Source organism: Narcine bancroftii, chromosome 14, assembly GCF_036971445.1.
Source record: "Narcine bancroftii isolate sNarBan1 chromosome 14, sNarBan1.hap1, whole genome shotgun sequence".
In the NCBI taxonomy this organism is placed as follows: domain Eukaryota; kingdom Metazoa; phylum Chordata; class Chondrichthyes; order Torpediniformes; family Narcinidae; genus Narcine; species Narcine bancroftii.
In genome coordinates, this window is record NC_091482.1 from 12,951,447 (window position 1) to 12,977,427 (window position 25,981).

Consider the following 25,981-nt stretch of genomic DNA (forward strand, 5'->3'; position numbering starts at 1 on the left):
TCCTTCCTATTATGTGGTATCCAGAACAGTTCACAATACTCCAAGGGCAGTCTAACTTAAGTTCTGTCGGACATCCCAACTTTTTACTCCTGACCCATGAAGGCAAGCATACTATATGCCTTGTTCATCACCTACTTTACTATGGCACTTTCAGGAAAGTACATAGATGGCAAAATGTGGAGAGAATGGTTGGGAAGGTTGTGTGCAAAGGAAATGAAACTACTTGTAGAATGAGGCTGGAAGGGCAACCAGGAGATTATTAGAGAAGCTAAACATCAAGTTGAATAAAGGCTGAAACACTGAAGAACACTAATGTAACAGTGAAATAAATGTCAAAGAAGCTTGAGATTAAGCAGCTCCACGTTTCCTGACCCAACCTTGTATAAGAAAGCCTTTTTAATAGGTCATCTCCACCTCCTCCTACAATGCTTCCAGAAAGGATTTGATTCTACTTTCTTGACATCTTCCACGTTAATGCTTCCTTTTCTAAACTGTGCTTTCTCCTCTGACATAGTTGACAGGGCTTTCAACTGCATGTTTCAATTCCCTCACTTTCAGTTCTCACCCAGGGCAAGGACAACCTCCACGTTCAATGCATCATTTTTTGTCATTTCTGCCACCTTCAACAAGATGCTGCTTTGATCAGAAACATCGACCCCCTACCCTTCCCTGGCTTATTCTTCTACAGCTACCAATGCCCACTTTCTTTCCTGTGGCATCTTTCCCTGGAAATTCTGCCCTATTGCCTCTTCCCCTCCCATTATCCTCAGGTCTGAATATTCCACTTGGGTGAAGTGCCAATTCATGCCATCTTCCCATTCTGTGCGATGCACTTGATGCTCATGTGGTGGTTTACACTAAGCAACTCTCCTCCCCTCTCTTTTTGCAACTTTAAATAACTTTGTTTTCTTATCCTAATGAAATACTAACTCAGTTTCTTTCTCTGCTAATGCGGTGACCTGCTGAATATTTTCATCATATTTTTTTCCTGCCTAAATAAGGGATTGTTTTTGGAACCATGGGTAGAGTCACATCAGTAGTGACAATACCAAATAGGATTGCTTTCAATGGGAGCATTAAACCCTGTTTTCCGATCATTTGAACCTCACGATTTCTGACGATGAGTCAAAATCTTACAATATTAGGATAGGGACAGCACAGAGGCCAGAGGTTGCCATTCAACCTGAAAACACTCTCGGAAACAGGCACATGATTTGTTAGGTTTGATCACAGTCAGTCAGTTCAATCCACTGCCTTTGAGATAGTTAGAGGCATTGAGGTGAAAGGGTTCAAGACGCAATTTGCAAAAAGTTGTGCAGAAGACTGTTGTAATAAGAAACTACTTGATATCATTAATTGCATAACATTATTTGTTTCATGGCTGTTTGATTTTACTGCAGTAAACATTACATGGCATAGAGAAAAATTCAGTTATTCAAACACTATGCCCCACCTGTTGGACTACTGACTATCTGGTAATTAGTACAATCAAATAGTTTAATACATTGAAACCTTGTTCAAACGCGGAATCGCTTATAGTGCGGGTGTCTGTGGACCCCAAACATTGATTTAGAATGACACAAACTCAAAAATGGACTCATTTTCAAGAAGTGCAGGTTAATATGTGGAGTTTAAAGGTCTTATTATAGAGGCTGAGTCACAGTTTTCTGTTTTCCTGATTCCTGAATCATGACCCACGTGCATCTGTTCCCTGACTCGGTCGTAACGCGGTATGAAATCTTGGACCCCCAACTACCCTGTTCTAACGAGGTTTTACTGTTACCTCCTTTGAATGTGACAATGACAAACATAATTTATGAGTTATTTAAGGAATTTCCATACAAACCTTTCATGCTTACACTCCTGTGCTGCTCGAAGCAGCTCTTGGATATTTTTGGTGACCTGTTCTGTTTTAAGGATTACATCCTCTGTGCTGGGGAGGCTTGGATCTACCTCACCATCATGCTCATCAAACTCTAGATGTAGGTCATCATCTCTGCCCATTTTCCCATCAGCAATACTAGGATGCAATAACAAATTCAGGTTAGCAGCCCAGCAACTAAAATAGCGTGTGCAGTGGAGTTTTCAGTTCATTGCTAGGTGCAGAGAGAACCCAAATGCCTCACTGAGCTACACGGCGAACCAGACTCCGAATTCAGATAATACCACCAATGATAATGAAGTGTTTGAAATTCAAAATGTCTACAATAGTTGTGTCTGAAAGCTATTGGGTGAGAACACTTGTCAATCACTACAGATTACTTAAGCTTCAAAAGTATGATTTTGCTCTGCCAAATCAATACCTCCAACCGTTACGATCTGATGAATGCTACAATTTCCAGAAAATTACTGTACAATTGTTTACCAAATTATTTTACAGCTCAATAACACAACAGCACCTACTGCATAATAGACTTTATGACACGGTTTTGTAACATGAGTGCTTGAATACAAAGGCAATTATATCAACAAGCAAGAACTAATGTAAAAAATATACTTGAAATAATTAGGTCTTGAGATAGCAGTCTGAATGTTTGGATGACTGGCAGATTGCTAATTACATCAGTGGGAACACACTGTCTCTTTCAGTAGGCTCCAGGGCACAATCTTTCAATTCCTCATTGGTGAGACTCTGCACAGTAAGTGCTCAATACTCCTCCAAATGACTTTGACAGTCAGTGATGTCTTGCCTCCAGGCTCAGGAGTGTTTGGGGATAAAAAGCCATTGTTTTATATTGCTCTTCAGTATAACTTGCCAATCAATCCTGAAGTCAAAGCTACAGTCAATGTCTCTCATTCGTCACCATCTGTTTGCTTCTTGATGGAATTACGCTGACAGTGAAATGCATTGCAATCTGGACAATTGCATGAGTATACACTATTTCACTTCTTTCTTCTTCTTTGGCTTGGCTTCGCGGACGAAGCTTTATGGAGGGGTAAATGTCCACGTCAGCTGCAGGCTCGTTTGTGGCTGACAAGTCCGATGCGGGACCGGCAGACACGGTTGCAAGGGAAAATTGGTGGGTTGGGTTCACTATTTCACTTAATAGCAAACAAAACACAAATTTTTTCCTGGGTTACTCTCTCCAATTTTTTCATGAGAAGGCCATTGGAGCTCGTGGCCATTAAAGTCCCCACGAAAGAACAGGCGCAGAAATGTTAAGGTTACTCTAGCAGGCGCATGAATGTGTTGGGAAATAGCAAATCTGTAAAACCTCCATGAACCCAAATCTATTTTTCTTGCTCCTTTGTATTCAGTCACTGACGGACTAAAACCTTGCAGCTAACCATTGGACACATTTGCTTCAGCAAAGGTGTGAACTTTAATACTAGGCACTAAGCCCAGGACTGCCTGGGCTAGTAGCCAGATTACATAGCTGAGCCTGCCCGGCAATTAGCAGGAGAGCAGAGAGATAATGTCTAATTCAACAAAAAGCCAATTGCAAGATAAACAAAGGCATGCTCTTCCCAGTTTTAACAGTCACTAACAAGAGTTCGCTAGAGCACAGTTAGACATGGCCCAATTTGAAAGCAGCTAACGAAGGAAACGGCATTTATGAGATAAAGATTTTTAAAAAAAATAATCTAAAGAACTTTTGGTAAAAGTCCAAAGTAAAAAGGCAATATGGAACTGATTCAAAGATTGGCCTTCATTACTGTGGCTGACCATAGCAACCAACTTGACCTCAGTATGAAAAGCTCCAATGGCCTTCTCATGAAAAAATTGGAGAGAGTAACCCAGGTAAAAATTTGTGTTTTGTTTGCTATTGAGTGAAATAGTGTATACTCATGCAATTGTCCAGATTGCAGTGCATTTCACTGTCAGCATGGCCTCTTTTACTACCTAGGTTTTGCATGCAAAACATGACTGGCGCCGAATAGATAATGTTGTAGTTTGGGATAAAACTTTTCTTTTTTTTAATCTATAAAAAAAAAAATTTCTTGGACGGCCCTCGCTGGCTGAGCGACCAAGCGCGAACAATGACTGATCCGAACGCCGGGATAAAACTTTTCTTGATAAAATTGGAGTTAAAAGCAGATGGCATGTTCCGTCTTCAAAATCAAGATACATGGAAATTAATTTTAATGTTTTTATACCTGAACAAGGCTTTAGCAATCCAATAGAAACTGACCATCTGATTTTTCTTTCTCAGGGATAATAACATGATTCGGAACAGGACCCCGAATCCCAGCATGGATGATGACCTTTTTTTTGGTCATTTTCCATTATGCAGAATTGAACTCACACTTATTGCACAAATCTTCCCCTTCGATGTTTCAAAGCAGCATGACTGGGCACAACTTCATATGAAGGTGTACACGAATTACAATTGGATGCTTACATAGTTGGAATACAACAGCATCACTTGCAGAGATAAGCATGTGGGTGGAGCAGAACTATACAAAATCTAAAAGCACGACATCTTGCAGATTTTTTTCCTTTGTTGAGTATCACAACACACATTGATTTAACAAGTCATAATCGACAATCAAGCTCTTCTCACCTCGCTGGCAGTTCGATGGCTTGGGTATTGTCATAATCACTGTCTGTTCCACTGCCACGTTTGTCTAATTTGGATACCTGCAAGGCAAAGCAAAACTTGAGCACAAGACCACTTTAAGATACATAAACATCTCTGCCGAACTGTTCAGAAGTAATTATTATCAAAACAGTGCAGGCATAACAATAGGATAGAATATTTCAATTTCACACAAGAAATAGAAGCTTTGGTTATTACAATGCAAAAAAAAAATTAAGCAAATGAAATTTAGTTTTGTGTTATGGTCATTAGTATTAAGCACCAAATAATTATTTAGTCTATTAATGTATAAATCAAAGTGACAAGAAGGTGGTAGTTGGGATACTGTCGTTACCCTTTTTATTATTTACTCAGTTTCAAAAGGATAATTTTCAATATGGAATTAGTTTTCATTAATAGTTTGGTACAAATTTACCCTGGTTTTGTCAATGTTTCATAGAACAGATTCCACAATGGTGTGTTGTGTTTAGAAAGATTTCTGTGAAAAACTGGACCAGATTTGATTTCACAACATTCCTTAATATATTTCTCAGTGGCTGTTTGTCCTGTATCAGTGCTCACCCTTCCATATTTGTGGTTCGAGGATTAACAGTTCCGAAATGCACAACTTTAAGGTCACTAATGTTCTGAATCTCAATTTTTTTTTCAGTTAGATCTTTTTGTGATTTACATTTTGAAGAATAGAGATGTTTTCTTTTTTTTTATTTTCTTACACCCTGAGAAAGGGAAAAGGTACAAAAAATTCACGCACCCTTCTGAATCTTTCTTTAAAAGTACTTACACAATGGCAGAAGGCTCCAGGACATCACTGTTTTTCTTTTTCAAAGGCATTTTTATATCATATATCATATTACATATAAAATTCTGGCAGGACTGGACTGAATGGATGCAGATGGATGTTTCCAATGATGTGAAAATCCAGAACCCGGGGCCATGGTTTGAGGATAATAGGCAAACCATTTAGGACCGAGATGAGGAGGAATTTCTTGACCCAGAGGGTGGTGAATCTGTGGAATTCATTGCCACAGAGGGCAGTAGGGGCAGGTTCATTAAATCTATTTAAGAGGGAATTAGATCTATTTCTTCAATATAAGGGTATTAAAGGTTACGGAGAGAAGGTGGGGACGGGGTACTGAACTTTAAGATCAGCCATGATCTCGTTGAATGGCGGAGCAGGCTCGAAGGGTCAAATGACCTACTCCTGCTCCTATCTTCTATGTAACTGCTGGTTGATTTAGAGGTTAGTTGATATAGAGGGCAAGAGAATTGCTGCCCCTCTGTTTATGCAAAATATTATCCATAAACTAAACCGATAGCTTTGTTGCTAATGGTTAATTGCTCCGATAAGTTAGTAGAGGTCAATATGCTTTAAGTTGAACAATTTCTGTTTTTTTTTAAATTTACTGAATTTTCCAAACAAATTTAAGGAAAATGCACTTTTCAGATTAAGGTACAGGTAATGGGAAAGATTTGGTAAACTAGAGCAAAATTTAACTGAAAATAAGTCCTTTCGTCTTCACTACTGCAGTTTAATAATGAACTGTAGCAATTGTTGCATAAAAATGTAAAATCTAAAAGATAAAATACTTTTCAAATCTTTATTTTTAACATTTGACTTTGGATGCTGTGAATGGGAGACACAGGAGACGGTTGCTTCCATGAATAATGACCATGGATTTCTCCGAAAACGGTCCAATACAAAGCAAATTAATGGATCAAATATAAATAAAAGATTTTATATTAGCATGGTTGAATTAAATGGTTCTGGGAGATGGCATTCAAGTAACCTAATCATATTTAATACCAAATCACTTTTGCCTATAGCCATTCAAAAGCATCCTTGCCTTTTAAACAAAAATTGTCAGTTTTCTGGAATGATTCAAAACTTGCTCACACAAGTTTCTCACTCGCTATATTTAAATAACCTAATAACTAGGGTTCTATGAATATACCAATTATATCAACGATATTGGCATACGGGTTAGTTTTTTTTATTCTGAAATGTTGTCAGCTTTGAACAAATTTAAAATGGAACAAAAAAAATGAATAGATCTCATCGTATACTCATTGGTCCAATATCTAAATAGAATACAACCAGAAATGATAAAGGGGCAAGTTACTTTGACAGTTCAATATAATAAAACTCTGATTCAAGAGAATCTTACAAGATTAACCTGAACAGCTTCAATCATCTTCAATTATGTATTACATCCTCTCAATGGAACTTTCTATTTCTAAAGATGTTACTTTATTTTACATGTTCAATATTAGAAACTTTTGATTGCAATGCTCTCATTTATAAAAAAAAATACTCAGATTAAAGTTCTTAATTTAACCCTTAGAGGAGAACATTAGCATCTGCATTAGTTAATAAAAATGTTACGTCTTTACTGACAAAATGCACTTTTATAGTGAAATTTACAATAAATCACAAAGAAATTACAAAACTGTGTTTGATCATTTCAGAACGTACAAAGTTCTTAGAGGGTTAACAACTTGAAGATACAAACAATTCTGCAATATTTCAGAAAATCTACTAATATTTTGACGCAGTTTTTGCAAATCTAAAATTTGATCTGTGCAGTTGAGGAAATAACTAATTGCTGTTAAATCATTTGAAATATTAAGAGTCAAAACTAATGGACAACAAAAATTAAGCTCTAGTTACATAGAAAAGCATTTTTGAATTGCAAGATGTTTAGTTTTTGGCAAACATGAGATTTTTAATATTTTCCCTATCAACAGTTTAAGTTACCATTGTTCCCTAGCCCCATAAAGGCTATTTTGTACATTAAGACCATAAAAAAACAGATGTTCAAGTTTTATAATGCTTTAGTTAATGGTTTCCATACTTGGCATTAAAACATAATACAATTTATTACCTACTTTAATTTAAATTTACAAAACCTGTGTCTCAATATAATTTTAAAATGAAAAAGTAAAGCAGCATTCAAAGAGTTAATAGAATAACACTGGGGTTATCACCTGGGTAACCCAAGAAAATCAGAACACTTGAATGGCAAATGGACTTGCTTGACAAATTATAGCCACTGGAAGCCCTTGTACTATTCAAGAAGGATGTTAAAAATTTCGAAAGGGAAGCAATAGTTAGATTGGAAGCAATGGTGGTAACAGCTCAGTAACAGGGGCTCCTCTTTTGGAATGCCTCACTTACAAACCATACATTTCTGAAAGTTTAGTCTGTTCTTTGCCCATCTTGTTTCATTGTGAAGTTTTGAGTCAGTCAATTGGAGATTGCCCTTGACATTAATAGCACTTTTACCAGCTTTACTTTTCAAACCTTTACAAAAATCTTAAAAATTTCATGCACTGAGAAAACAAATTATGAAATTATTCATAACATTTCTGAAGCAGATTCTATATTTTACTATTTTGAGGTAAGAAGCTGAACTGCAGTTTAATTATGATTTTTATTTACTAGTATTCAAGATGTAGAAACCAATGCTTGACCTTCTCTAATAACCCTCAAGAACATGATTTTTAATTAAAAAAAGACATACAGTATAGTAACTGGCAACTTCAGTCCACCAGCCTGTGCCTGCCCAATTACACTCAATTAACTAACAACCCTTGGTACATTTCGAATGGTGGGAGAAACCGGAGCCCCTGTTGGTACCCATGCAGAGACAAGGAGAATGTAGAAACTCCTTAAAAACAGCACCAAATTCGAACAATTGTTGGCACTGTAATGGCATTCTGCTAACTGCTACACTAACTGTGCAACCCCTAGATGGTGTGAGGCTTTCTCCAAACACTGCATTTCCTACAAGTTAAATTGAAGAACTTCTTGACTCAGTAATAATGCCGGAATGGGTCAGGATAGTGAGATGGTGGTGCTGTTCCCCTGTAACTGATACCATTTTATTATAATACTCCTCTAGGCTCATTGCTGTAGAAGATACAAACTTCTGTCGTATGGTCAAAGCTCGCTGGAGAAGTTGCTGCAGTGCGGAATGCCGGAAGAGAAGGGTGGAACTGCTGAAGGTGGCAGAAAAGTCACATTAACAAATTGTACTGAATGGTCCCAGAAGTGAATCAGCCTCTTAGAACGTTGTTGAAGCTGCATTCAACCAGGCAAGTGAAATGTATTTCACAACACTTCGGATCTCTGCCAAGTTGATGGTGGGAAGGATTTGAAGGTTAAGACACCAGTAATTTGGAGGACAAGGCACCAGTAATTGTGGTATTTGAGCTACCCCAAGTTCTTTAAAGTAAAATAAAGGACTGATTCAACCAACAGATGTTAGTGGTTGGTCATCAGCAGGAAATGTCCTTGTCTGCATTTGATTTGATACAATTGGGATTGATGGGGTCTGAAATCGATGCAAAAATCTCACTGGCCATTCCCTCCGGATGCATTACAGATTACACAGATTATGTAATGAAGTACGATGACTACAAATGATTTTTGTAGGTCCTTCCCCACAAGTAAAACTGATCCTTTCCCATCAATGTAATGGTAAATTAATTACAATGACAAAATAAAAGCAGACCATGACTGTATGCAATGTTTAAGAATTTTATATAAATACTATCCGTAATTTCCTTTGACATTCATCATATAGGCATTCCAAAAAAGAACCTCCCATGTTTGAAGGGAAAGCAGAAGCCAACGTTAGAGAAGGAATAAAATCCAAGCAAAAGGCATGGATATGTGAGCCTAGGACACTTGCTGGAATCCTTTCTGCCCCTTCTTACTTGAGCCCAACTGAGATGGTACTTAACCACGGATCTGCTGCAGTCCTGTGAACAGGAGTGCTGCGGGGAGAAGGGAAAGGGTACAGAGGTCACGGAGACACCCCTGCGAATCTGTAACATGGAAGGGACAGTGTAAACAATGACATGCACATTGATAGTACTGCATTTTCAAAATTAAACCATGCATATAACTTGCTACAGACAACTTGCAGTTTGTAGAAAAATATTGGTTAAACAGTTTCATGCTGACAGTGTCAAATAAACCAAGATATCTCATGTCAAACACCTACTGGCAGATTGTGATTTCTGTTAATGCGACATGCATATTGAATTAATAGAACAAATTAGCACAAATGAAGCAACATTCACACACACCCCAATAATGAATCAATGCAATATCCCTATTTCCATAACCTCAAGAATAGTATTCACATAATTATACAGTATATGATTTAATTATTTGCTGGCTTCATTTAATCAACTTTCTTCCACGCTTTACAACATCACAAGCAAAAAGAAATAAAAAGTTTCTCCAAAATATTTAATCGACACAAATTTGTTAGTACACACCTAGAAAATATCAGTACATACCCAGAACTTCAAGTTTTCAGTACCAGGAGTCAAGCAATATTTTTCTAAAGATAATTTGTCTTTTTCCTTGCTATCCACCTCACCACCCACTACAAATATCTGTGGTTCAGTATCCAGCAGTTTTTGCGCACATTTTGTCCCTCTTCTCACTGACTGGACAACAACTGCCAGTGATGAACTCTTACCTCTACTCCTTTATACTCCCCGGGATTTCATTCCAGTTCCCAAATTGATAAAAACAATGTAGATAAAAAAATGTTACGCCCATCATGAAACTCGATCACAACTAAGGGTTTGCCTAATTCTCAAATTCAAAGCCTTTATTCTTCTCTGAGCCAATCCAAGAAAAAGGGAATTAATTCAATGATTAATCTAGAACCTACTACAGGTATTATTTTCATCTCCAATTCAATATGCCAATGCAGTATTAGATGAACTTAAACTTGAAAATGTAGCCAAAATTACTATTTTTCAGTTATCAGTTAATCTGTCATTTAGCCAAATTTGAGGTATTAAAATTAGTAGTTAGTTGATTTAGAGGGCAAGAGAATTGCTGCCCCTCTGTTTATGCAAAATATTATCCATAAACTAAACAGATAGCTTTGTTGCTAATGGTTAATTGCTCCGATAAGTTAGTAGAGGTCAATATGCTTTAAGTATGAAATTAAATCCATTTTGCAAGTATTAACTCACACTGCAGTCCAAAGTCTGAAGTCTTGTGACAATATCATCAGTAGTTTGTCCAAAAGATTTCTGCCCAGATCTGGTTTCATACATGGAAAAAGCTTGCCGATCGCGTCTATTGGCACTTGTATGTGGGGCAAGCTCCTGGCGGTCACTGGCAGCTGATGATGGATGCAGACTAGGAGTTTGTTGCTTCATTTGTGCATTCTCTGTCTGCAGTTTGTTAATCTGACGTAATGAAAGAGATCCACAACATCTTAAAATAGTAATTTAATATTTATCAAGGCCCCATCTTCAGTTATTATATAAACATTTTTGTTCAAATAATTGATAGGGATGTGTTCTATAGTAAAGCACAAACTTATTAGGTTCAGTATTTGTGCCATGACTAAATTATGTTATTTTACATTTCAGGTGTATTATCAGTTAGAAACCTGTTTATTAAATATTTGTGTCGTTGTGTGTTTATTTCATAACCATTCATATTTATCCAGTTCAAAGACCAAATATGCTAGGGTTGTCCAAAACAATCTGAAGTATCAGGTAGACCAAAAATTTTAAAAGTGCCAGTGAAGTCTCACACAGAAGCTTGGACACATTTGCAACCTCAATTTCTCACACTGACACCAGATTACTGTGGACAAACAATTAAAGTAGTCACTACTACCAACTTTAATATTTGCTGATTCCAAAATGATTTTGAGGAGAGAGACCCAGGAAAACATTAGTTAATACACAGGTATTGCCCATGAGTCCACAACTATTGAGAAGTACTTTTACGGAATCCACTCTATGGCTGTTCTGGATGTACCAACAGTGTCAAACACAACAAATTCTTATAACTGAAATTAGATAGACTTGATATTCAAATCTATTTATAAAGGTTAGTTACAGGAGGAGTCACACCCAAATTAAGTGGTCATTTATTTGCAAGTTATTCGTTTTCTGAAGACTCTCAAACTATTCAGCAAATAAGCATGTCCACGGAAGTAGAAACGAGAGTGCTGAATAAAATGGACGAGCTGGCAAATAATCAAGTGTAAAACCAGGGCAAATGTAATGCTCAGTTATTTAGCATAAATAGCATTAAATTTCTTGCCTTCTGTTGACTGAGGAGATAGAACACACGCAAAATGGGAGATTGCAACCAAATTCTTTAAAGATCAATCTCAATTTTGAATATTGCTTTGAAAGTCCATGCGTCACAGTGTTCCACTTCTCCTATGTGGATGCTTCCTGAAACTTTGTGAGAAATCTGCCATTGAAGTGTAGCTCCTCAATGCAGGGGAACAACTGAGAGACATGGGTGAGAATCATGAACTTAGAATTTATATTTTTTTTATTTTAATGTTTTAAAATTATTTTTAATTGTTTTAATCCATTTATAAATTTTTTAGGATTTTTAAAGATTTAAGGAATTTTCAAAAGTTGAAACACTGATATTTTTTTTTAAAGTCAGTCATTGATAATTCTGGCTGTTAGATGTGTCTTAACTGGCTATCAGGGATTGTTAATTTTTGTGGGTTGTTCTGTCCCAAAACCTACATCACGCCAAGAGATTACTGCAGCACAGGGCCATATGATAAGAGGTTAGCTGACTTTCCTAAGTTGTCACTACCCAAGGCCAAAGTTCTTTATTTCAGGTAAAAAGTAGACCTTGTAATTAGTTTCTTCCTGACACAAGTGAGGAGGGGATTTCAATCATAATAAAACAATTGCAGGAAAAAGCCATTAAGCATGTAAGAAAGTTACAGCACACACCAATTCGCACATTGACCTTATGTAGAATCCACCTGATTACAGAATAGATTTTTGATTTTCTTTCAATATTTGTTATTCCATTGTGCAAACAAATACTGTACAATACTTCAGTGAATACTACATTTAAAACAACCAAGGCAAGCGTACATATATACGAATAAAGGCATATTCACAGCACAAACTGAAATTACAATTAAAATGGTAAATAACCTGACGATGGTGGTGGATGGTACTTTACAAATTCAGTTTGCTCTTTAAAACACTTCATAATGTGGCAAAGTACCCAGGGCAATGACATTTTGATAAAAGGACACAGTTTGGCATTGCACTCAAAGATCCCCAGTTGGCCACAAATTTACGCTTAGCAAGCGTTTCTTTAAATCACAGTGGATAACTATCTCTACCAATCAAAAGTACAGGATATTATGGCTATTATCTGCCCATTACTGCCATCAAATATTCGCGTCCAGTAGTAAACAGTGCATTTCAGTCTTAAGATCGAGTATGCCACCTGGCACTTGTGTGGCAATGCTTACTCCTTCTAAACAAAAGGAGGTAATAGACCTTGTAATTAGTTTCTTCCTGACACGAGTGAGGAGGGGATTTCAATCATAATAAAACAATTGCAGCAAAAAGCAATTAAGCATGCAAGAAAGTTGCAGCACACACCAATTCGCACATTGATCTTATGCCCATAACTAGTTAGTTACAAAAAAGGTCATTTTAAAAAATTAACATTTCAGGCAAGTTCATATCAGGAATCATCTTATTCTAATATTTCTCCAATTAGCATAAATGGAGAGAAAGCCCACAGTCCTTCACAGTTGACAATTCTAATACATTTCTATGGACCTGTTTTCCAGAAATTTCAACTCAAAGCAAATCAGCTCCAGGCCAGACTTCAGTTTTAAGCAGGAAGCCCAATTACAAACCTAATAATGCTGAGTAAGAGTTGGAAAATTGGCAGCCAGGCAAAACAAATCAACGACAACAGTACAAAGCCAAATATTCCAGTCACTAATAGGCTACAGCAATGCTGTTACTTTTACCTTTGATGCAAAGCTTTAAGGCAAAAATACTTCTGCACCACAAGCTTTACCTGTGGCGAAGCTCTAAGTATGAGGGTTTGTTTACTTGCTTTGGAAAAGGCCTGGCTCATAGAATGGAACTGAACAGAAAACGACTTTTGCACTGATCTCCATCATAACTAAGAAGCCTATGCTATCAGGCCATTCATTTTTCTTGTTTCATAATGCAAAGCAATAATTAAACAATGATTATGCAAGCTGGTTTAATAGCAACATGTATAGAATGTTCATAATGTTAGCAATGCTGAAATCTTTTTCTCTGACTGTTAGGGGTGCTGGGCAATTTCTGCTGGTGGCGAATAGTTGTCTCCCTGACAGTAGTCTAAAGCAAATTTTGAATAGCATCACATTTTCTGTTTTTTTAACATGACAACAAAAGAATCTTGAATCTTTACCATGGAGATAGTTGCACTAAGGGACAAATGCATCATTAAAGATTAGCATCGGAACTTGAATGTATCTGGGATAGTTTAAAATGCTAATAGTGGGACAAATGACCCATGTAAAAATAGCACAGAAAACAATGTTGCAGGCTGGTCTAGAGGAAGAGAACCAGTGGCTTAGGTTTGTGATGCAATCATTTTCGCATGGCATTGAACCACAAGGGAGGGTACAAATAGCTGGATAAAATAAAAACAAACTTAATGTACATACATGGTCAATAAAGAATATTGAAATGGACGAGCTCGGGTGCCAAATAGCTACAATTGCTGAGGACATGTAATCCATTAAACTATTAAAAGATTGACTTACAATTTCAAATCAATTAAATCAATCTGCCGTACATCTGGAATACTCACTTTTGAAATGATTTTTTTTTAAAACCAAATTTCAAATGATGTCATGGACTCTTCAAAAATAACAATGTGCCCTTCAATACCTTGGAAAACAATGTGGAATCAAACGTACATTTTGGGAGAACAACAAATTTTAAATTTACTGTGAAAATAATAAAAATGTAATCCTACTTCCACTGGAATCTCCATTAATATTTACCCACCTGCATCTGAAGTCTGCGCAGTTCTTCACTGAGGTTGTTATTCACTTTCATTAGTTGTTGTACCTTAGCCTCAGATGCAGCCAAAGCTTTCTTCACTTCCAAATATTCCTGCAATGTTATGGGACCATCTGATAAGTCAGAGGAATCCATGCTCTAAAGATTTAAAAAAACGTATTTTTATTTTGCAGAAAAAAAAAGGAACATTTTACCCAAGCACCATGGTGAACCAAGGCCGTAAAAGTACCAGTTTCAATGCTGAAGCTGGTATTTGCATTACATTGAGAGAAAAATCACACTTTACTTCTCATTTTCCTGCCTCTTTTTCTGTTTTCCCTTCGTCAATTTGGAAGTGTGGCTCCCTTCCAATTTCATCCATCAGCTTCCTGAAGGATCTTTAATTTTGACACACAGTATGTCAAGATAACAGGCCCTTTTGGCCTCTCGCCTGAACTAGGCCTGAGACCGGTAAGTACAGCCTCTTACTGGTTCTGTCACTGGCTTCTTACTCCTCCTTGTTGATCCTTTGCTGCTTGCCCAAACTAGGCTGAAGATCAGTAAGCATGCCCTTTTACTTACTGGTCCTGTTGCTCGCTCGCTCTTCGCTGGTCCTTTACCTCTCATCTGAACTGGGGCCAAGACCGATAAGAGTGCGCCCAAATATTCCAATTAATCTATGACCCCAATACGTGTTGAAGGGTGGGAGGAAACTGTAGCTCCCAGAGAAACCCAAGCAGATATGGGGAAAATGTACAAACTCCTCAGACAGCGCTGGATTCAAACCTCTGACGTTGGCATTATATTAAGTGTTACGCTAACTGCTACAGTAACTGTTCCGCCCGATATTGCTCTATAATTGACTAAATAAGTATTTTGTGGGTGCAAGTTTGAGGCAACAAATTAGGGCTGTTACTGGAGTGGAGCATTCAACATTCCTGTATTATATATCCTTTTGTCAACCAAGGTCCACTATTTGAAATGGTCAAGCTATGGAAAGACAAATAATTTGAGCTGAGTGATAAGAGGCTGATAAAGGAGTTTTTATTTTACAGGGAAGAAAGTACAGATAGCCTTGGTATGATCTGCAGTGGTAGATTGTTGAAGTGAGTTACACTGGTCCACACATTTGGATACGATCTCTGTGACAATTTCTCTTCCAAAAACTTTGCTCAAAAGGTGGTGAATCTTTGAAATTTTCTACTCCAGCTGTGGAAATTAAATCATTGATTGTATCAAAAACAGAGATGGCTACATTTCTGTATATTAGACAATTCAAAGAACTATAGGAATAGGGCAAAAAGAATGTTAAAAAATTATTCCTTCCAAATTTAATCCTCAGGAGTTTGCAGGAATCTTAATGGATCAAAGTGTACTCTCACGGTGAGAAATGATGGTGTGATTGAATATAAAAATAGGGAATTTATAGTCAAGTCACTGGTAAGAACACATCTGGAATACGGTTTTCAGTTTTGTCCCTTTCTTTAAAGAAGGAAGTGAATGGATTGGAAACAGCTCAGATATTTTCTAAACTAATACTTGGTCTCAGTTTGTTGTCTCATGAAGGAAGGTTGGACCAGTTAGATTTATTCTACTGAAGCCAAGAACAGGCGGCATCATGGTTAGTGTAATGCTGTTCCAGTGCCAGTAACCTGGTTTCGAATCTGCAACTGTCTGTATGGAGTTTGTACATTCTTCCTGTGTCACTGTGGGTTTCCTCCCACATTCTGGGATGCACGGGGTTTGAAGGATAATTGGTGTATTTAGACAGCACAGACTCGGGGAGGCAGAAGGGCCTGCTACTGTGTGGTATCTCCAAATTAAAATAAAAGTAATGAGAAAGGTTGAAATGAAATGTAGAAAATCCTAAGGGATCATGAAAGGGTGCATGTGGAGTCATTCCTTAAAAGGGTTATCCAGTTATGATTGAGATGAGATTAATTTTAATTTAAATTTAGATATACCGCAAAGTAACAGGCCCTTCCAGCCCAATTACACACGTGATCAATTAACCTAACCTCTGTACATCTTGGGAACGTGGGATAAAACCGAAGCACCCAGAAGAAGCCCACATGGTAACAGGGTGAACGTGCAAACTCCTTGCAGACAGAATCAGATTCGAACACAGGTTACTAGTGCTGTAATAGCATTGCGTCAACTTCTGAAGTCATGTGACTCAGTCTCGTTTCCTCAAAGGGCAATGGAACCAGAGTCTTTGAACATTTTTAAGTTCAAGATAGATTCCTGGATACAAGATAAGCAATGAGATGCAGTTACCCCAGAATGACAGAAATGAAAGCTTAAGGGCAAGAGGTGAAGGACCAGCGAGGAACGATTGATAGGAACAGTAAGTAAAAGGGCACTCTTATCAGTCTTGGTCCCAGTTCAGATGAGAGATAAAGGACCAGCGAAGAGCGAGCGAGCAACAGGACCAGTAGGAGCGAGCAACAGGATTAATGGGTAGCGGTCAATAAAAGGAGGGAAAGGTCAAGGAGCAGCCAGCGAGTGAGTGGCACAGAGAAGGAGTGGAGCACTGAGGCTTCAGAACAGATAAAAGGGGCAAGTTCTTTTCATTTAACATAATCACTGGGATTCATTTGAGACATGGCAGGTGAGTTCCCACCCGTGTCATGCTCCTCCTGTGCCATGAGGGAACTCAGAGACTGAGAGAGTACCTGAGGACTCTGAGTTCAGGAAGTGTGTCCAGCTTCCTGATAGACTGCATGAGCTGCATGTGGACTCATTTTGGAGCATCGAAGATGCAGAGAATGTGGTGGATAGCACATTTAGTGAGTTGGTCATACTGCAGCATAAGAGAGTAGAGAAAGATAGGGACAGCAAGAGCAGTAACTGGAAGCTATTGCAGGAATCTCCTGCGATCTTCACCCTCCAAAACAGACATACTACTTTGGGGGAGATAGCCCATCAGGAGAAGGCAGCAGAAGCCAAGATCATGCCACTGTGAGTAGCCCTGCTGTGTAATAGGGAGGAAAAAAGAATCGTAGAGCAATAGTTATAAGGGATTCTATAGTAAATGGCTGCAAACGGGTCTCCCGGATGATGCATTGCCTCCTGGGTGCAAGGGTCAGGGATGCCTCGGAGCGGCTGCAGGACATTCTGAAAGAGGAGGGAGAACAGCCAGCTGCCAAGGACCATATTGGTACCAACAATATAGGAAAAAAAGCAAAATGAGGTACTAAAAGCTGAATTTAGTGGGCTAGGAGATAAATTTAGGGCCTAGTGCCATGAGCTAGCCAGAGTAGAAATAGCAGGAGAGTTAGAATGAATATGTGGTTTGAATGGTGGTGCAGGAGGGAGGGTTTCAATTTATTGGGGCATTCAAACCAGTTCTGGGGCAGATGGGGCCAGAACAAATAGGACGGTTTACATCTGGGCAGGGCCAGGATCAAGGTGCTAGGGAAATTGTTTGCTAGCGCTGTTGGGGAAGGTTGAAACTAATGGAGCAGGGGGATGGGAACCTACAAAGAAAGAATGAGGAAGGGGGTACAGAGACCAAAGCTCGAGTTAGGAAAGGGAAAAAGAAAAATAGAGGGCAGAAAAGTCAAAAGCAAAGGATGCAAAGGTCACTAGATTCTGAAAGGACAATGAGCATATGGGCACTTTATCTGAATGCTCGTGGTATTTGAAACAAGGTTAGTGAAGTTGAGGCATAAATCAGTTCCAAGGCATATGATTTAGTGGCCATCACAGAAACTTGGATGCAAGATGGACATAATTGGGAATTAAATATTCAAGGGTATCAGGTAGTATGAAAAGATAGAAAAGGTGGTGGGGTGGCGCTCTTAATCAAGGATGAGATCAGGGCAATAGTGAGAGACGATACATCTAAGGAGCAGAATGTTGAGCCCATCTGGGCAGAGATTAAGAATAAGAACAGTAGGGGGGGGGGGGGGGGGGTAAAAAAAAAAAATCACTGGTGGGAGTTGTCTATCGCCCATCAAAAAAACAATAGCACAGTGGCACAGGCAATTAACCTAGAGATAATTGAGGCATGCAAGAATGGAATGGCATTTGTCGTGGGGGACCAACTTCCACATAGAATGCATCCGTTATAGCTTTCTTGAGCAGCACGTTAAGGAACGAACAAGGGAGAATGCTATTGTGCAATGAGATAGGTAAAATTAATGATCTAGTAGCTAGGGACCCTCTTGTTCACAGTATGATTGGATTTCTCATTCAGATGGAGCATGCAATAATTCGATCTAAAACTAGTTGGCTCCCCTGTTCAAGCGTAATACACAACAGGATGAGGGAGGAATTGGTCAGTGTAGACTGGAAGCACAGGCTAGTTGGCAGAAGAGTTGAGGAACAGCGGAAGACTTTCAGAGATTTTTCACAGGGCTTAACAAAAATATATTCCCATTAAAAATAAGGGCAGTAAGAGAGGGAGGAGTCAGTCTTGGCTAACTAAGAAAATAAAGGAAAGTATAAAATTAAAAGCTCATGTGTACAAAGTAGTCAAGAGTAGTGGAAAACTGAAGGATTGGGAAAACTTTAAAAGGCAACACAGGACAACTAAACAAGAAAAAAGACAAGTGAAGAAGGATTATGAAGGTAAATTAGCACAAAATGTAAAAACAGATAGCAAAAATTTTTATAAATATATAAAAGAGGATAGCTAGAGTCAACATGGGTCCCATGGAAGATGAGAAAGAGAAATTGATGTTGAATAATGAGGAAATGGCCGAAGCATTGAACAGATATTTTGTGTCAGTTTTCACAGTCTTCAAGAAATGTCCAGCATGCCAAGAGCGATGATAAGGATGTAAAGGGAGGTGAGGGCCTCAATAAAATAATTGATACAAAGAGATAGGATGAGCAAACTAATGGGACTGAAAGCGGACAAATCTCCTGGTCCTGATGGGATGTATCCCAGATAACTGAAGGAAATGGCGGGAGTTATAGTCAATACATTAGTAGTCAATTACCCAAATTCTCTGGACAGGTCCCGGAAGATTGGAAGACCGCAAATATCACGCCACTTTTTAAGAAAGGATGTAGGCAGAAAATGGGTAATTATTAGTCAGTTCGCTTAATTTCTGTAGTCGGGAAAATGCTTGAAGCTGTCATTAAGGATGAAATAGCGAGACATTTAGAACAAAGTGGTTCCATCAGGCAGATACAGCATGGATTCAGAAAGGGAAGGTCTTGTTTGACAAACGCTGGAGTTCTTTGAGGATATAATGGATGCGGTTGATAGAGGGGAACAAGTTGATGCTGTATATTTGGATTTCCAGAAGGCGTTTGATAAGGTGCTGCACAAGAGACTTATCAATAAGATATGGATGAGTGGAGTCGGTGGGGGGGGGGGGGGGAAGTATATTGGCATGGATTGAGGATTGATTAACTGACAGAAGGCAAAGAGTCAAGATAAATGGGTTTTTTTCTGATTGGCAGACAGTAGTAAGTGGGGTGCCGCAGGGGTCACTGCTGGGCCCACAGCTGTTCATCATTTACATTCATGATTTGGAAGAGGGGACAGAGTGTTGTGTAGCCAAGTTTGTGGATGATAGTAAATTGAGTGGAAAAGCAAATTGTACAGAGGATGTGGAGGGGCTGCAGAAGGATATAGTTAAGGTGTAGCAGATGGAGCACAATGTTAGTAAATGAGAGGTCATCCACTTTAGTAGGAAATATAGAAGAGCAGATTATTATTTAAATGGTGAAAAACTGCAGCCTGCTATAATGCAGAAAGACTCGGGAGTGCTTGTGCATGAATTGCAAGTTGGATTGCAGATACAATAGGTTGTTGAGAAGGCAAAAGGAATATTGGCCTTCATCGCTAGGGGAATTGAATTCAAGTGCAGGGAGGTCATGCTGCAACTATACAAGGTCCTGGTGAGGCCGCACCTGGAGTACTTTGTGCAGTTCTGGTCTCCATACTTGAGGAAGGATATACTGGCCTTGAAGGCAGTCCAGAGGAGGTTCACCAGGTTGATCCCAGAGATGAGGGGGTTGACCTACAAGGAGAGACTAAATCGGCTGGGATTATACTCACTCGAATTTAGAAGAATGAAGGGAGATCTTATAGAAACATATAAAATCATGAAAAGGATAGATAAGATAAAGGCAGGAAAATTGTTTTTACTGGTAGGTGAGACCAGAACAAGGAGGCAGAGCCTCAAGATTCAGGGGAGTAGATTTAAGATGGAGATGAGGAAAAACGTTTTTTCCCCCAGAGAGCAGTGAATCTGTGGAATTATATGTGCAGGAAAGCAGTTGAGGCTACTTCATTAAACATATTTAAGGTTCAGTTAGATAGATTTTTACATAAAAATTAAGGGATACGGGGAAAAGGCAGGTAGATGGAGTTGAGTCAATGATCAGATCAACCATCATCTTATTGAATGGCGGAGCAGGCTCGACGGGCCAGATGGCCGACTCCTGCTCCTATTTCTTGTGTAAGGAAACAATCAGAGCAGCAATGAAATAAGTAAATATCAGAGACAGCTTCAGGGACCAAGCTTAATTCTTACGTTAATAACAGTCAAAACATTTTACGTCTAATTTCAATTGAAGACTGTATTATGAATTACGATTATATAATTATTTTGTCCAAAAAAACATAAATTTAGTTGATAAATTTAGTTTAAAAAAAAACCAAAGATCACAATTGTTAGAAGTTTTAAATGCCATTATCTGCTTTTAGTTTAGGCTTGCTACCTGAAATATAACCATCCCTCCTCTCCAACCCCTCCCATATATAGGTATTTCCATGTTGGGGGATTGTGTATGTATTTATCTTGTCGATTCAAGCTTGTAATTTTAAAGCCTCCCTTTTACTTCTTTGCAGTTGAGCATGGATCAAAAATACTTAAGGAATGAGTAACAGCACACCAGAACTCTCAAAAATAAATGAGCACATTCTCTCTTAAGTCATTTAGAATAAACAGCAATCTAAAAACTACCATTAGATTTATTCTGAATGGAAATTATTTAGATTGCAAGGTAGTTAAAATGCAATGACACCATCTCAGCCCCATGATAAGCAATTGATTGGCAAGCCTAATGGTTGCGTTTTGATTTCTGACTCACAATGGGAACATTTTGGAATTAAAAATCTTGGGTACTTGTCACAGCGCATTTATATTTCTCATCTACCATATTTGTATGGGACCATACAGAAAGATAGTGAACAGATTGCAGCATGATGGAGAACAGCAATGGGAAAACATTTTAAAGCCCTACAATCTAAACGAATAGCTTTCATATAATTATTTCACACTGTTAATATATGAAACTAACACATTTGAAAATAATCACCGTTTCCAACAGGTTCACTGTACAGAAAATGTTGCCAATGCTCAAGAGCATCAACTTGCTTTACTTGTCTTCACTTAATGTGCAGCCAGGTCACATGGACTGTCGTTAGTGAAGCTAAAACTCTTCAAAAATTAATACTGGCTATTCTACAATGGAAACAGTAGATCCGTATTCAATGGAGTTTTCTTTACCATTGTGGATCCAAACGTTTGGGGCAATAAATGCTTGGTGCATATCATCACAGTTCATCCAAATTCTAGTTGGTCTCTTCAAACACTCCCACAGCTAATCCAGATATACTAAAGGTAATTCAGGAAAAAGAGGAACTATTCCCGCAAGTTGAAAACATAACAAATTATGTTAAATATGTGGACTGATTAGTTTAAGGCCATGCAGAACAGTATAATTAAACCGAAAATTAAGTCACTGTTTTTTTTAAATTATTATTATCAACACTAGCACCAGTTTTCATTCCATCAAGGACATCTACAAGAGGCATTGCCTTAAGGAAACAGCCTCGTTCTCAAGGACCCCCACCACCCAGGCCATACCCTCTTCATTCTGCTTCCATCAGGAAAAAGGTACAGGAGCTTGAAGACAAGCACTCAGTGGTACAAGGACAGTTTCTTCCTCCCTGTTATCAAATTCCTGAATGAACAATGAACCACAAACAATACCTCACGTTGTCTTTTTCTTGCTCTACTTTTATTCATTTTGTATTTGCACTGGTGATGCTACACAAAACAACAAATTTTGTAACATGGCCATGACAATACATTCTGCTTCTGAAATTATTCAACTTGTAACATTTGTATAACCAAATACTTTAAAGTGATCAGAGTATAAACAAAGGAAGGTGGCCATCAGGTCCTCACACAAGATGCACTAGTCTTTTACCCAAATGCCACTTTCCTGCACTAACTTCAAATATTTATTCACTTTTCAGACCTGGGCATCAACAATATTCATTGATTCTATCAACCTCTCTCTCTTTCTCTCTCAAATACACTCAGCAATTGAACCACTATTATGCACTCAGACAGAGAATTCCAATAACTGACTTCCTCTCGGTAAAAATGTCTTCACCTTTTCCACAATTGTAAATCCTTCATTGAGACTGAATCTTAGTTCTACATTCCCAATCGCAACAAATTTATTGAATTCATAACATGAAAAAGATGAGGTTACAAAAATTAGGAATAAATCACTGAATATTTCAGGCTTAAAGGACCCTATTTGTTTTACCACCCGATCTCCGGCTTTCTAGCCACCCAACAATTGAATTTTTTTGTTCTTTAGAACGGTAGGGTGACATGGTTAGCATAACACTGTTATAGCACCAGCAACCCAGGCCTGCAAGGAGTTTTACTTTCTCCCCGTGTCTGTGTGGGTTTCCTCTGGGTGCTCTTGTTTCTCCCACCCTTCAAAATATACCTGGGTGTAATGGGGCAGCATGGGCTCATGGGGCGAAAGAACCTGTTAATGTCTAAATTTTAAAAAAATCTTCAAGATCATTCAGTGACTTAGAACAATCACTTTTGACTCGAAAGGCACAAATTTAGATAGATCATCTCAAATGGCATCTTCCCTGAACTGTGCTGTCATGGACCAAGAAAATATTGACAGCCCATCACTATAAAACAGCTGCATGAGCAAAGGTTTCCAATGCTCATATTACTGGAAAAACACAACAATCAATTTAAAAACAGATATTCCCAAATAAACTACGGTAAATACTGTAATTAAAACTAGTGTTAAACTAAAGGCGTCCATTAACTTCTGATGGAGAGTTAATATTTGAGTCTCGATTGAACATTTTCACTTCTCACCTTAGCTCGGTTGTTTCTGGATGAGGATGCGTTTCGGTGCAACTCAGCCTCGGTATCTTCGTCAGAAGCTACACTATCGTAATCATGTTGATCATCGCCGAAATCGCTGTCAGGACGGTCATTTTGGTTTCGTAAAAGGTAATCAATAGTTTCTGCATGAAGAGAGTTCAGCTTGGTATTATTACTATATTTTGCTTGAGTGTAGGGAGCCAAGTTAATAATTACCCACAGATGCAAACGCAAAAAGCTGACATCATTCTATTAAAAGTGCTAAGGCAACACCGACCGCCTCAGGGAGAAGAGGAAAACCCATTCCCATATTACTCTTTCAAACAACCCTCAGGTTCCACGGGTTGACCAACATCTTAGTAACATCACATCACAAATTGTCTTGGTGAGTCTTAAGTACACATAGGATGCAAATACTGAAGGTTGCCAGCTTGCTACTGAAGAAATTAAGAGAAATAACCCAGCAGGAGAAAAATCTCAAGTCTGGCCAGACTTACAGCCATATTAAAATGAAACCACAGCTATGTTCATGTAAAACTTCACTGCCAGAGAAAAAAATCTTTTTCCATAACGATACCAGATAAAAATATTTTAGTTTTCAAACTATCAGTATTTGATCAGTATGTAGAAGGGAAAAGTGCTAGAAATGAAAGCCATGTTAAAAAAAGTAAACACTTAAAAGCTGGAAATGATATTGGATCAAAACCAATAAACAGATTTTCAGAAGCATTCAAAGGTCTTTGATTCATAATCACATCATTTCATTTCTCTCACAAGTTTCTTGCAACAAAATTGAAGTTAGGCCAACATTTTGCAGTGGTCTGGAAGCCATTTTTTCCCCTCAGCCAATACAGACAACTTCAAGAGTGCATTATTCCATTTTCTTTAATACACATTGTATTTTCAGGGTGCATTTATTGCTGATTTCAATTTCCCCAAGCAATGGACTGGCTTCCTGAACTCCTAGATTCTAAAGATGATAATGCATCAAAGCTATTTTAAGGGAAGCTCCAGGATTTAGGTCCAGCAAAAGCAAAAGAACGGGTTCTAAAAATGATGAGGGTTCAGTGGATTGCATATATTTAAGTCAATAAGATGCTGGTGGAGGTTGAATGTCAAAACTAACTGGTGCATGGCAGCATTAATTGAGTATAATATAGTAGTCTGGATTACTTGACGTTTTGAATCTGCTATTGGATCTATAGAGACAATTCGAGAGTATTCCAATACTCACTGGATGGGCAGAAGCTTTGAGAGCTCAAGGTAAACTTGGAGTATGATGATTAATCTGCCACTGGCTTTTTGCAATATCAAAATATACAAACCACAGATCTGTTGCAATCAAACCATCTTTCTTCCATGACATTGCTAAACTCTATTTCCCAACCGTGAATTCTAACAAAACAACAAAGCAGCAATGTCATGGGTAGTTTGTTCCTCCCCAAGCTACACTGTGCACTTGCTTCGATGTGCATCACTGTTCACGCACTCATGCTGGACTTAAATCATGGAATGCTCCCAAATTGAAATCCTAGGGTCCACTTTGTCATGTTTATCAAGCTTCCAATAATGGTGACCTCCTGCTACCCTTCTCAACCAGTCCCAAGATGCTGAAGGTGGATGATTTTTCCTAGAGGAAGGGATATTCAGAACAACACTAGACACGACAATGAAGAGGACATTAGAAATTGTTTCAATAAATCAGCTGGAGGAGAACGGGAAGATGACAGTACATCTGAGTCGTGTTTATGGGGATTAATCAGGATGTCTTTTTATACCTTGCTGATTGACACACTGCATGAACACACGTGATGAGAGTACAGAAGACTGTCCCAGACACCAATTTCCCTGCCTGTGAAATATCACCTGCAGTTAAAACTTAGACATCACAAGAATCAGATTGGAACAATGGAATATGCAGTCATATTAATAAGTCTCGCAGGATCTATAATTTTTGCTGGGTATCAGATGATGCATTCTCTGTTGTTTGCTATACAACAGCCAGAGTAGGATCAAAATCAGGGTGATTACAAGTTTTTCTATACATCTGGTTTAGAGCAAATGGTCAAGCAAAATACCATCCTTCCACTCTGAGGAGGAAACAAATGTTGTGAGGATTGGGCTCAAAATAAAAATCCTTAAGTTAACTTTATTTTACATGAATATATAGAATAAGCAACATTGACTCATTAATACACAAGTATTTTTAAACAGGCCGTCATTTGTATCTAATGTTCAAGTTAATTCTACTAAATTGGGATGCAATGAGAATACTGTTAAGCCTTCGATGGGGTTCCAAGGTTGCTCATCCATTATTCTCCCAATACTCCTTTACGCCACCCATAAATGATATAGAAAAGATTTGAAGCAACTGAGGCAGGCATTTTAACATCTTACGGCACCTCATGCATTGATGTATCTGAATTTATATTAAACTTGTTAAACTAGAGGCAATCTTTGAATAAATGTTTCAAAACACCT

At 38.2% G+C, this 25,981-nt stretch overlaps 1 protein-coding gene and 1 long non-coding RNA gene across 12 annotated transcripts in view; one reads left to right on the top strand and one right to left on the bottom strand.

The window, feature by feature from the left end:
- The window catches only part of git1 (G protein-coupled receptor kinase interacting ArfGAP 1), a 168,689-nt gene that overhangs the window by 32,882 nt on the left and 109,826 nt on the right, over window positions 1-25,981 (bottom strand). For 7 of the 11 annotated variants that reach the window (XR_011348522.1, XR_011348520.1, XR_011348519.1 and 4 more), the window contains 6 exons: window positions 23,492-23,643; window positions 14,385-14,537; window positions 10,545-10,763; window positions 9,261-9,371; window positions 4,506-4,582; window positions 1,847-2,020 (listed from right to left, as the gene is read on the bottom strand). Coding sequence is in view for 1 of the 11 variants with exons in the window: in XM_069910441.1 (XP_069766542.1) it covers window positions 1,847-2,020; window positions 4,506-4,582; window positions 9,261-9,371; window positions 10,545-10,763; window positions 14,385-14,537; window positions 23,492-23,643 (886 nt within the window). In the remaining 10 variants the exon portion in view is untranslated. The remainder of the gene's footprint in view (window positions 1-1,846; window positions 2,021-4,505; window positions 4,583-9,260; window positions 9,372-10,544; window positions 10,764-14,384; window positions 14,538-23,491; window positions 23,644-25,981) is intronic. The other 4 variants (XR_011348523.1, XR_011348521.1, XR_011348524.1 and 1 more) reach the window with 3 other exon arrangements.
- On the top strand, window positions 2,454-9,539 carry LOC138749269 (uncharacterized). The gene is made up of 3 exons (XR_011348527.1): window positions 2,454-2,639; window positions 8,444-8,636; window positions 9,128-9,539. It is a non-coding gene; the product is annotated as an uncharacterized lncRNA (long non-coding RNA).